The following is a 13,570-nucleotide window of genomic DNA, read 5'->3' on the forward strand; positions in this document are numbered from 1 at the left end:
TTAAAACTGTGCAGAAATAGGGAGCTTGGCAACACTTCTTTGTACGAACGGAAGACGTGCAGCTGAATGCCACACACTGCACAGCCTTACCTCTCCATTTCAATAAAAGAGTTGAAATCATCAGCCGAGCTGGAAGTGGCAAGAATTCAAGTGAAATTGGAATCTCCAAGGCAGCCTGCTGAGGCTGGTTACTTGAGCCACCATGTTGGCCCAAGATCCTGTTTTTGTCTTGTAGAATAAGGAAACCCATTATTGCTAACATGTGCTGCAAGAGTTCGTTAGCATTGAGGGTTCCCTTAGGAGTGGGCTAAGTGATATGATCCCATCTTTCCCTATGAATATTTATAAGCAGACCACATTTGAGTCTATTTATTTTCTGGGATTTTTATTCCTTTTTATGAGGTTTTCAATTTTATGTCTGAGGTTTTTATTTTCTGGTTTTTTAAGGCAAGACTAATTGGGGGGGGGAAAGGGGTTGTTTGGTTGTGCAATAGCAACAGCTGTTGGGTTTTTGTGCCTCATTTGGCACTAGAGTAAAACCAGCAACTTTTTGTTTGTAATAATAACAGATGTGTATAACATTAAAAGCAGTCTGTGCTAGAGATGGGAGAACATGTTCTGAATAAATTTTCAACTCACTTGAAGTTCACGGGTTCAAAATTTACCCACAGAATCGAACTCTGCAAATGTCTTCACATGCCGTGAATTTAATTCTATTAATTTTTGCACAGCCTTGGAGCTCAGAAAAGGCTGCATGCTGTAAAATTCACCAGGCTCTCCTTCAGCAGTACAGAGACATGTCCATGACCACTTACCATTACCACAGGCTTACATTGTTAGTGAGGAATGCAAAGGCGTAAGGAGAGGAGGTGAGGCAGAAAATGATAAGGATGGGTAATTGGAAAGGAGATGGCACAAGGCAAGAAAGAGGCTGGAGAAGGGCTAGGGCAAGTGAATAACAAATTAGGTGAGAAAAGGTCTAAAGGATCTCTGAAACTCAGTCTTGCCAAGTGTGGCGATTACTCCCTTTCTATAAAGTATTTAAGCATGTGTTTAAATTTAAGCACATATGGAGGGCCTACTAACTTCAGCAGTACTGGACACATGTTTAACAGCTTGCTGGATGGGGGCCAGTGTGTACCGCACCTTGCAGGCTGACATTCCAGGTAACTGAGAGAGGGAATATCTACGTGGAGTCAGTGGTCAGAAGGTAAGAAACAGAAACCACAAGCCACAAGGATCACTAGAAGCCCAAGGAGGACTGATTTTACTATAAATGTGACAGGAAGGATTGAATTTGCAGGATGTATTGTCTCCACTGCAGATGAAAAGAAGCTAAGAAAGACACTTCCTGTAATTACTGATACAGGATTAAATGCTCCAAAAAGAAAAGAATAAAAGAAACAGAAAAACGTGCCTAGCCTTATGAAGAAAATGCAAGAAATGGCAGAAACAGTCTTCAAAAATATGTCAGTCTGCCACCAATACATTGAATAATACAAATGGTTGCACGGTATTGGAAATTCTGCAGAATTATCACTTGGAAACCCATCCTTTCAAGCAATAATTGGCTGAAATCTATGTTGATAAATTAAATAATATTCCATCACCAAAAAACCCCACAGTATCATGCAAAGAGTATTAAGACTGCATGGTAAATCATTTAAGTCAAGGAATAATATTGTAAGTTCCTTGTGAATCTTCAATCCTTTCACACTCAGTTGTGTGTATAATAACACAGTTTTAATGAGATAACTTTATGTGGCCTGACACCCTAAGGGACACTAAACAGCATTTTATTCCACAGCAGTCTTCAGTAGTCAGTAGAGACTGCTTACAGCCAGAAATATTGTGAAAAGAGAAAAGAAATGGAGTTCACACCCCTACAGTCTGCAGAGACAGCAGCATAACTCTATGTATGATATCCAGACTTCCAGTATCAGAATCACTGATATATCTTTATCTTTAATAATGTGGTGTTTTTAATTAATGTTTATAGATTCGTGACAGAATATCTCATCAAAGAGAGTGGAGCACAGATAAAAAGTAGAAGACTTAAATCCATTAGCATACATTATTTGCTTTAAAATTACTTGGTACCCACTTGGAATAGGAAAATAAATCTCACGCTAGAGTTTACATTCTTTCTACTACTTGTCCCTCCAATTTCGCTTAGAAGAGCAGAAATGTAACATGTACCTGTGGAGGAGGGTGAGTTTGAATGCAGCTTGCTGTAGACTCCATTTTAAGGTGGGGAGCAGGCTGACTGGTTAGATACTGGAGGGAATGGTGCTGCAGGGTAACAAAGCTGGTCTTTTCAGCCCTAAGGAACTGGCCCTTGTCTGAGGACTCAACACAGAGGTCTAAGGCAGTTTAGGACTTCATGTTAACCTTGGAGCAGATTGTGTAGCAGCACCGAACAAGTTCATCAGTCAGTCAGTTATGCTGCCGCAGGACTGCGGATGGTGAATTTCTACACACTGCTATTTTCATTTTAGAAGCCACTTCAACTGATCATCTCAATGCTCAAATTTATATATGGGTACTGCTGAAGTGGTGTATTTCACTTAAGATTTATATTAAGCCATATTAGTTATTTGATCTCAGAAGCATCTTAAACATTTGAAAAGCATCAGCACAGGGAAAATATAAATGATATGCAGCGTGTGACAGGTTCTTGGCCAACAAAGAATTTGAAGAGACCTGTTGAGTCCAAGCTCTCACCTCCTGCTTATCCTGTGAATGGCCTGAAGGGAGCAAACCTGATTGCCATGAGCCACATCACATTCCCAGAAGAGCAGCTCCGTTTGTTCACACTTCCTAAGATGTATGCAACATCTCATGAGAGGCCCATTAACAGGAGAACTTCCCTCTGCAGTGAGTGCCAGAGTGACAGGAAAAGGATGTCCCCTCTTCTGAGGATGAAGGCATCACTCTTGCAGCCCACTGTCACAGCAGAACAGTGAGCACCAAGGTACAGGCTTTCTATTCTACTGCTGCTTTTGGCTGTCAAAAGTTTACACGTATAAAATTTTACAAACTAGAGTTTGTCATTTAAAATTTTATACCTAGGTGTCTGTGACTCATATTTTCCCCACTGGCTTCCAGGATGGAGAAGGAAACACTGAGAAGGTGTAATGCTAATGATTTGGCCCTCTCTTACGCAGTTCTGTTCGAAGATCTGCCCCTACATGAGGTGCTATTTAGAGCTCCCTCTTCTGAAAGCCTGGGCCATTAAAACAAAATAATTTGTCAGTGATAGAAATCCAAGAAACAAAGGCTGACTTTAGCTCGAGGTTTCAAGTAATGCTAATTTTTGAGGCAATTAAGTAAAGTTACAGTTACGCTACTCTTCGGGTTCACTTCAGACTTTCAAATAAAAAGTACTCAGGCTGTAAACTTAGAGAAAGAGGCATGGCTTGATTTAAATAATTTGCTTTGCTTTGTCTAATTTACATTTTCAACCAAGTATTAAGCATCATATGCACTGAGAAATGCAAGTACAACAACCTCCTCCTGTGGCTTGCCTTAACAATAAGCATGCTCTTGAAATACTAACATAGTCATCTCACCACTCTATAAAGCTATTAAATATATGTGAAAGAGATGTTCCAGTGCAGATACTTGGGACAGAGAAAGTTAAAGGGAGGAGGAGAAACAGAGCACAGAGTCTTCAGAGCAAGGACAGAGGCGGGAAGCCCATATTCAGGGTAGCAGTAGCACACTTGGGGAACACCAGCCTAAATTAATATGCCAGAGGATCCCTTCTTTCCAATCTGCGCGTCCCACTGCCATGCACACACTTCCAAGAAACACTGAAAAAGACAATGGTGGAGAAAAAAAGAGAAGAAAGCTCTGTGCTTTTAAAAAACTCACATGAGGACAGCTGCTGACTGGAATGCATTGTTTCTTGCGACACTCTGTCTTGCCTTTCACACAAGCACAGATGGTGCAGTTCACAGAGGACCACATCTCTCCTTCCTGCAAGAGGGAACATGATATAGTATCAGCTGGGGTGGCAACAGGAAGCTATTTCAGCAATGTATCATTGCACAAGAAAGGATGACTTTCCCTGTTGGCATTGTGTCATTGTTTAGTCTAAATTATTTTGAGGTGTCTGTCCATGGCCAGTAGGATTAAAGACAAAGATCAAATTCAGCAGGGTTTTCTTCCCTTTGGCCCTCTAGGTCAGAAGTTCATTTTATCAAGGCTAACCAAATCACTTTTGCATTTTTCATCAGTGTCCTGATTATCTGAATTGTTTTCTCTCCAGTATGTGTCTGAGATGTGATCACACACCTACCACAAATTTTCATTTAAGCTCACATAATTAGAAAAACATGATTCATTGGGTTGAGTGACGTCTTTAAGTTGTTGCACGTGAAAGTATTTGATTAAGATGTCAGCATATAGTGAATTTATTCCCAGATGCAGCATCATTTTGACTTAGGGCAGGAATGTTTGAATAATGAATTCTAATTCAGATTACTTACAGCACTTTCACAGATACTTTATCTGGTAAACATCTGAAAATGTTTAGAAGAGATACAATGCTGCACTTCTCAAATGCAGAGTAGGTAAGACAGTCTATGTATGGCTCTTAAAGTATTAGGTGCAGAGCATAATATGCCTCATAGTCTTGTCCCCACTTACTTGGGAAAGATTGCTTGTGGAACTGCCCTGGCTCCTTTTTACATAGTGATGCATTTGCCAAGTGTGGTTCCTAAAACATTCTGTCTCAACCACTTACAGTCTTGTGCTAGCCTGCTTAGAGCCAAAATGTGCGTGTTTTCTGTTTACAGGGCTGCTGTGAAGGAAGGGTGAGGATAGACCTGACAGGAACAGGCAGTCCAAACAGACAGCTGTGAACAATTACGTGCCCACCTCAACATGATGTTCTGACCAGAGAGAAAAACAGACTAAATCTGAAACGCCAAGGAGCCTAACTTATTCAGTGCAGCATGCTTAGCCAAAGGTTGTCTCTCCCCTATCTTTTGTTTCCAGGCCATGTTATGATTGCCTGGTGTTCCTGGTAAAGCACATGTTCTCCAAACATCTGCTAAGGTACCAGAATATATCACAGCTGACTGCAGGCAGCTACCCTGATTTTTTGTCTCGCAGCTGTTTTTGCACAGGAGTGCAAAACCACATTTGCTGGGCCCATTCTACCTGTGTTAGACCATTAACTTCAACAGAGCGACACTGGATTTACCTTTTTGCACACGAGGCCAGAAATGGCTGTACTGTCTCATTATTTTTTCTTACTCCATATAATACTTAGTAATATAATAAAATCTTCACAAGAAGCAGAATATTTTAGTTGGGTGCCTAAGAAGCAGGCATTTGTTCCTGAAGCACAATAGCACCAGTGTGAAAGTGCCAATCAGATGGAATATAGTCTCAGCGTACAGTAGGTTCACATGTAATTTCCAGAATAAACACTTCAGCTATGTACACAAAAGATGGAATAAATGGGAAGTAGTTCTGGCTGAGCAAACCAAGTATTCACAAAGGATTTAACATTTGATCTGTTTCAAGGGTCTCTTACTTCACAGATGGCCCATGAGGTGACAGAATCTTTTTCTGACACAGTGTGAAAAAAGCCACACCACTTGGAAAAACAAACAGGGTCTCAGCAATAGCAGAAGTGTTCTGCAGGGAATCCCTTGTGATTTGAAAACATTGGGTGAAAGTGCAGTAGGTAACAGTTATTACATGGCTATCCCAATATAAAATGTCAGGGGTGCTGTCCTTAGCAGGGACATGAAATGTAGTAAATCAAGATGAGTAACTTTCAGCCAAGACGAACTTTGCAAAGCTCCTGTTGGCTCAGCTATGGAAGAGACTCTTTGGCTCAGCAGATAAAGCCTACATACCACTCAATATCTTCTCCATGAATATCAGTGTTTGTCTGGGAAAGCAGAGCATTATGATCTCTTACTAAAAATGCATTACTTGTCATGAAACATCAGCTTGAATCTCTGCGTACGGAGAGGGAAACAACATGTCACATCAAGGAGGAACTTATCTTTAACTGCTGTGTATCAGCAGAATTTACACAAACTCAAAACAGAAAATAGCAATGGCAAATTTTGCAAAGCTTTGCCTCTGAGTTGTTCCATCATTAACCAGGATAGTGAAGATTCTGCTAAAAAACAAGCCACAATACTAATTTACAGTAAACTCATGCTGTTTCAGCTGTTACAATGGCATCTATTCTTGAGCCACACCTGAAACCTTACCTGGAAGATCTTATTGCCAAACTTGCACACTTTTACTTCCTCAGGAGAGATATATGAGACACACTCCTTGCAGCAGTGGTCTTTGTTTTTATTGCATGCACCAGGAAGTAAGCACCTCTTCTTACATATCACTGTTGAATCCTAGGTAAAAGGACAAAAGGAAATAATGAAATCATCACCAAGATGTTTGTGCTCCTGTTTGTCCTTACTATAACATTTCTGCTTGCTCAGTCATTGCATCCACCCAAGCTACAGCCCAACTGCTTTGAATAGGTCAGCTCAGAGAAAATAAAAATTATTTACTGGATTAAGGGAATCTTTCGTGGTCTGTGAAGCTAAAGCCCAGCTTGTACTTCTGTTGGCCTACAAAATCTTACTGATTTCGTGACACTTTCATTTTTTTGCCTAGGTGCAAAAGTGCAAGTGGTCACAGTCATGTTAGAGGAACTAAAAAAAAATCCCTGCCCTTCAGCAGAGACGTGGTAATTCATCATGTAGAAACTCCTCTTCCACTGTAATGCAAACTTAAAGGGGATCACATCATCTGAGTAATTTCATTTTGCATCACATGGAGTCAGACGTCATGTCTCAGCTGAGGCAGTAACTTTTTAAACTTTCCTATCACAACTGCAAGTGCTCTTCAGATCAGATTCTCGGGGACCACATAAGATGCCAAGGAAGAACAGTATCAGGGCTTTCAGCCCTACAAATTACTGCTAAGCCAGACAACAAGCAGCACACCAAACCAAAGCACTGTGGACTTACCTTGCATGTACACATTGTGCAGTTGTCATAAATAAATGAGGACCCGTTATCATACACATTGCTGTGAAAGAGGCAGCTTCCAAATGGGAGGTCAAACACTTTCCTCTGCCCTGAATATAAATAAACAGTAATAGAAACAGAATGTAGTTGAAAAGATGCCATATTGTCAACAAAAATAGTAGGGCTTATTGTCACCAGACCAAATTCATGTGCAATGTGTCATTTGCTATGTGTTTCCATTTTAGTGTGAAAAAAATATGTACTTTTAACAGTTTGCTGTTCTTCTAGCACACATTCATCTGTACAAATTCTACCATGGGAGGGAATATAAATATGATTCATGTCACGTTTATATTGGAAAAATCTTTCTTCTCCTTCTCATCATAAAGTGCACAGTGCAGCTAAAGGAATAAAAAGTAAGCACTGCAAACTGTTCGGGTAGATACACTTAAACTAGTTCAAACAGTCTTTAACTTAATGCAATAACTTATCAAATAAAGCAGCCTTAACTGGTTTTAGCATATCTACCTCAGGGGTTCACAGCAGCCAAACTAAATCAACTCAGTGACAGTGATGCAAAAAAACCATAGGTGTTGTCCAGTCTCATTAAGATAGCTTGGTGTACCACATTTAGACAAGGTTGCAAGAAATACAGGTATTTGCATTGTTCATGAGCAGAATGAGGGCAACACAAGTTATTTAGTTTCCATAACCCATAAAATATTTGGGTGTCATGAGAGCAAGGCAAGTTTTAGAGCACTATACAGGGAAGGCAGCATCAATATTAAATCTTTCTGGAAGTCCTACAACCCTGCAAGAACTTTCAGATCCAAGTTGCAACCGCAACTTGTAACTTGCGGTTCTGCAAGCTTCTCTTATTCCTCAGCTTCTTTCCTAGTAGGTAATTTTAAACAAGTGATGATTATGATATATAAACATGAGCTCTTTACAAAAACACTATACTTACCTTCCTGGTTTTGAATATCTTCCCCTGTTTACTTTTGGTGGCAGCCAACTAATAAGTTCTTTTATGAGTGGCTGCCATTCTCCCAGCTTATCATTTCAGAGGCCTGATGTTAAACAGGCATCAATTCCGAGGTAGGGAATGGCCACTATAACTACATACAAGAATGCACTAAGTACTAGGCCAATACTTTAGCTCTCGAACCACCAGGTCTTGGCACACTGTAATTCCTTTCCTTTTCAATAATTCTTGATAAATGTACAGCAGCTTAAAAGAAAAAAGTTCCATTTTCCTCTAAGATATAAGTGAACAAAAGGATAAGCACACAGAAAAATTCATTGGATTAGCCTTGAGGTTTTACAAATCTAATGTTAAAATAACTATTAAATGAAAGTTAAGAAATAATTGCTATTGCTCAGTTAGACACAATTTAAACATCTCTGTCTTGCAAATTAGCTGCCTTGGACTAATCTGTGCTTGCATAACCAGCCTTCCATTTACTGAGTGTGTGTCTTTCTGAAAAGGCTTAATTTCTCTTGCAGGACTGACATATGAAATCAGTTGAGGATGCTCAGTAGCCCTGAAAGGAACTGCTCTGCATCCATGCACCACTTAAGCACAAAGGCCTATTACAGCCCCGCCTGTAACAATACTTCTACTGCTCTATGTGGGGCCAGGACTTCAATCTCATAACTTATGTCAACAAGTGAACAAAAGTCCAGTTCTCTCTCACACCCTTTTTCCATGCCTTGCAAACCACCCAGTGCAATTCCGGGTGGCCAACCTAGTACAAATAGTTGGTAAAAAACCACTGACAAAGGAACTACCACTTTAAAAGATGTGGTGGTGAAGATACCGGCTTAATGGTTGGCTGTTCTGGATCATAACCACTAGTTAAACTAATAATTCAAGTCCCAGTAGAGTCCATAGCATTCTTCTAAGCTATATACGCTGAGTATCAGGAATTCAATTGCAGGGAGGTCCTCCACACGATACTTGAAAAACCATGCCTCAGCATCCCTGAAAACGTTTCTCTTTCCCAACTGCCATGCAGTGTGCTACACATCCCTTGCATCTACCTTGCTCCAAAACTTTCAACACTTCCCTGTGAATAGATGGTATTTATTCAGGTATATGACATGCTTTAGAGCAAAGACCAGACAAAATGAAAAATTATTATTATTAGTGAACTCATTTATAGACATTTCTAAGAGGGAAAAAAGAATCTGTAGAAAAATCCCTATGAAGCAGTCAAAAATTAAAGCTTCATTTTGAATGCCTAGATGAAGGAGGGGAAGGTTCAGTTGGGAAAAGCATAGGGTGGAGAGGACAAGGGGAGTTTACAGAAGCAAAGGAAAAATGTCCTAAGCCAAGACAGAAGCTCAGCATTTGGACTGTTCTCCTCTCCATTTCACTCCTCTACTGGATTACTCTCTGGTGCTGCAGTTAAATGTTCCAGGCAGATATTTATCTGTAGCACTTCTCAATTAGCAAATAAATAAATAAATAAATCCTAGTTTGTTTCAAGCAGTCAAAAATGTTAAGTATTATGAGAAGCTGGAACTTTCTATGGCTTGCTGCCTCCAAGGCCTCACCTCTCTGTACCCCTAACCTAGCCTTGGAAACAGACTTTGGATAGCAGTTAAAGATACAGTTGAAATTACAAAAAGTTGCCATTGCAGAACCGGGAGTTATTAGCTCAGAAAATTTTCCAAAACTAGTTATAACCTCATAGACCAAATTAAAGCTAATTTACTTGGTAGGATGTAAGTGCTCCTTGTTTAAGAAATAGAGGGACATGTGCTGAGGAATGTTAGCCTGTGGGATTTGTGGACATGGTAAGAGCAAAATATGGACTCTCAAAAGTCACTGCCTTCCTTGGCACAACTTGGAAGAACTAGCCCTTTTTAGAAGCCTCTGACTTACTCCTTTAAAATGTGTTGGAAAGACGTAATTGAAAATATTGCTGGCTGAAACTGTGATTCCACCTTAAGAAGGCAACCATGAGGCAGACTCCTGGGTCCCTGGCCTCTCTGACAACAGCTTCTAAGAATGCAATTTCAGTCCAGAAGTTTCCTCTGACCTGCATTTCCTCAAAACCAAAAATGCAAATGCACACTTGAATAAAAATATGGGAGGGTGAGGCCTTTTTCTTGTGGCAAAGTCCAACGAACCATTTCCTCCTGTCTTAACCTCCTTTATAAAACATGTGTAATGAAGGTGGGAAACATTTCTATATTTGTCTCTCTAAGCAAGCCAACTGGTCTATGCTCAAATGCTCTTCTGCGGCTGCTTGCTTAGTATCACCCATGACAACACTACACACTGACCCTGAGTACCTGTTTAAACCTGTAGATTATAAACTCCTCTGAGCAATACTGTCTCTTCCACCTCCTAGATTTTACCAATATTGTGAAATACTGGTATAAAAGATGCTATGCAGAAATGTATCATATTAATTACAAAATTCCAAGGAAAAAACCCACTCACCTAAGCATTTGGGGCAACACTGTCCAGCAGGAACATGACTGAGGTGCTGGGGACATGAAAGAATGGGGCAGACTTCTTGGACGCACTGTGTCCTGCCATCCTGAAGGAAAATAGGCTCAGTTAGGAAAAAAAATAAAGCAAAATGTCAAGTAGACATGCACACACCCACACAGACTGGTAACAAGTCTTGAAAAGCCTTAGCCAAAGCAGTATTTGCCAACAGAAATTTCTGCTTGCATATGGCATACAAGGAACATGTACAGCTGTCCAACACTTTCTATATTGCTTGCAGAGACCTCAGAATATTTGTATTTTTTCATTCTCTCAAGCAATGAATGTAATAGTTGAAGAAACAGTGTCTTTCTATCTTATTTCTTGGTGTGGATATGAGAAAACCAGGGAGAATAAAATCATTACCCATGAACCTTTCTGGATGTTCAAAAAAGTTATTGTGCAATTTTTTATGTTATTCTTCACCTCCTGTGCCATGCCCTTCTAGGCTTGCCTGGGACAGGGATTAAGGGCTGAAGCAAGATGAGAGCAGGTGTTCCTCCACTATGTCCATGACCTCAGAAACCAAATAAGCCAAAATCACTTAAGAAAGCACATTCTTGTTAGTCTCTGAGTCCAACTATGTTTTCTTCAGAGGACTGAAAACCAAGAGGGTATATGAAATTTTGAGAATGAATGTAGCACGCCCCCCCCCCCCCCCCCCCCCCCCAATCTGGACCTGATATATCCTGGTGTATCAATGAGTATCAGAGAGAGGCAAAAAGCACAGCAAAGACAAAAGCACAGAATATATGTCTAAGATTAAGTCAGTCAAAAGAGATCTTTGTTCTCATTCTGCTGTTGCCTGATTACTTCACCATGCTTATAGAATACCGGACCCTCTACCAACATGTGCTCCGTACGCTCATGAGAGGTCCAGGTTGTTAAACTTTAAAAATCAGTCCACCTTTGTCTTAGCAAGAGAAGTCAGCCCTTTTCATCAAACTGCCCTGCCTTATTTATCACTCAGAGCTGCAGGCTCATCCCAACAATAAGCTTTGTGTTCCTGGATGCTGTGATGGAAGACTTATGAACAGTCTCCTCCCACCTACATGCTGCATGCCTCTCAGGCCCCCCTGGGGAAAGATGGAAAAAGCTGTTCATTTTGAAAAGCTCTGTGCCTGAAATGATGGTATGCCATTCCACTTCTAATGGCCTCAGTGAATCATGTAAAAGCTTTTACGTCCAGGCAGACCCACATACACACTATTATACAGAAAATAACATTCTGACTGTACTCCTGTTCTATAATAAGTTTTCAGGCACTGAAGTCTACCTGTCCCATGGGGCTACCAAAGCATCCTGAATGCACATGGCAAAGGACTGCTCGTAATTCTTTCACTGCAGCATGCAGGAACACAGAGTTTATTGTAGACTGAAATGACTGCTTTAAATTAAGGGTCAGACCAGAAACTTGACAAAACGAAATGAATTCTTCACTGATGTTCCTTATGATGTTCAGGGAATAGCTCTGTGAGAAGAGACACAGGTGCAGAATGAAAATACCAAAGAAGGGCTCTGTGAAGCAATGCCATCATTCAGCCCAGGGAAAAAGGCTAAGAGAAGACAAAGTTCAAACTTTGGTGGCAATTCAGCAAATGGGAAAGTAGGGCATGGAGACCTCAGCCAGCCTGGTGACAGGATCAGGGATACATCCATGGAAGATAAAGCAATGCTACAACACATGGTGAGCATAGGTCCTTCCTTGCAACCTTGCTTCTGTATTTAATACTCACATACCCTATGCCTCTGCAGAACTGCTCTTGAGTCTTGCTTCTCTGCAAGATTGAATCAAAGCTCAGGCTTAGCACATTATTGAGACATTGCCTTTGCAGCCTGTTGTATAGATTTTTTTTTAAATACAAAATGCTATGGATAATATGAAATATTTCTTCATTTCAGCCTTTTGTTTATAGCTCCTTTTTTATCTTTTGTGCTGGCCCCTCTGCACAAAACGAAGTCCAGTTGCATCTCTCTCCTTACCCCACTGCTACTCCTGTTTCGAGCTGTAATGCTGCTTTTTAACACCACACTATTTTCTAAATGCTGCTGCCCCGGATAGGCTCTTCCAGGCTTGAATATCATGCTAGGGTGCAAGTTCAAAAACAGTCTGAAACAAATCAACCTGTACCATTTAAAGTAAGAATAATTCTACTTGCCCTACAGAGCTTAGAGACAGCTCATTGGGCACTATAAGGAAATGACAAAACCTACACAATATTTCTATTTTCTTAAAAGCCTCAGTCATCACAATTCAAAACTCACGAAGCACTCAGAATACCAACTTTCAAAGCAGTATTAGCTAGTGCTGCCATTGCTTTAAATTGCATGGAATAGAGCCACGTAGAAAGAACAGTGCAACAAAAGTTCAACAAAAAAATCAAGGGAAAAAATAACTCCAGAGAGCAAAAAGATTGGCTCTAGATGGCCTAAGCCTGGATGGGAACTGCACAGTAAACACCTTGCCTCCTCCACCTCCCAGTTACATCTAAAGCTTTTAGCTCACATTTCCCTGTTAAGCATAACATCTCCCAGGCAGCCAGAATATTCCAGGTCTGAAGCAAAACCTTCCAGTAAAACCAAACCTGAACTGGAAGCCAGCACAGACCAATAAAGTGCAAGCGACATCTGCTTCCTGTGAGAAATGCTATTCAAGAGCTAGGCAAATAAATCCTTGAGCAATAGTTATGTGAAGCCTTAATCAGGAGATGCTGCTGCAGTCCACAGTCCTCTGGAGGTAACAGATTTTGTAAGAAAACTACAGTCTACAATGAAAAGAGTCACTTTCCACCTCAGAGACAGACAAAACCACTATAACTCCTCCTGCCACCTCGTATCTGCAAAACAAAGCAAGAGGCTCCCTGCCATCGGCTCAGAGGGAGGTATGGACTGAGGTACCATCTGGTCTCAGCAGCTTTCTTAAAAGACAGAAGAGAGGGGAAGATGAAATAGCACTTTCTAACTCTCCCACAACAGGTCCATCTTTGAGAAAGACAGACAACGAGGCTTTCCTAAAACGAAAGCATGGAGCTAGTCTAGCTACCCAACCATCCATTCC

At 40.7% G+C, this 13,570-nt stretch overlaps 1 protein-coding gene across 1 annotated transcript in view; it reads right to left on the bottom strand.

Moving 5' to 3' along the window:
* Positions 1–13,570, bottom strand: part of BMPER (BMP binding endothelial regulator) — a 148,299-nt gene that overhangs the window by 62,235 nt on the left and 72,494 nt on the right. Inside the window, exons 7-10 of the mRNA XM_010582838.1 lie at positions 10,462–10,561; positions 7,008–7,117; positions 6,243–6,383; positions 3,877–3,981 (exon numbers count right to left, since the gene is read on the bottom strand). Coding sequence (XP_010581140.1) covers positions 3,877–3,981; positions 6,243–6,383; positions 7,008–7,117; positions 10,462–10,561 — 456 coding nt within the window. The remainder of the gene's footprint in view (positions 1–3,876; positions 3,982–6,242; positions 6,384–7,007; positions 7,118–10,461; positions 10,562–13,570) is intronic.

Source organism: Haliaeetus leucocephalus, unplaced genomic scaffold, assembly GCF_000737465.1.
Source record: "Haliaeetus leucocephalus isolate CR32 unplaced genomic scaffold, Haliaeetus_leucocephalus-4.0 Scaffold83, whole genome shotgun sequence".
NCBI classification, from domain to species: domain Eukaryota; kingdom Metazoa; phylum Chordata; class Aves; order Accipitriformes; family Accipitridae; genus Haliaeetus; species Haliaeetus leucocephalus.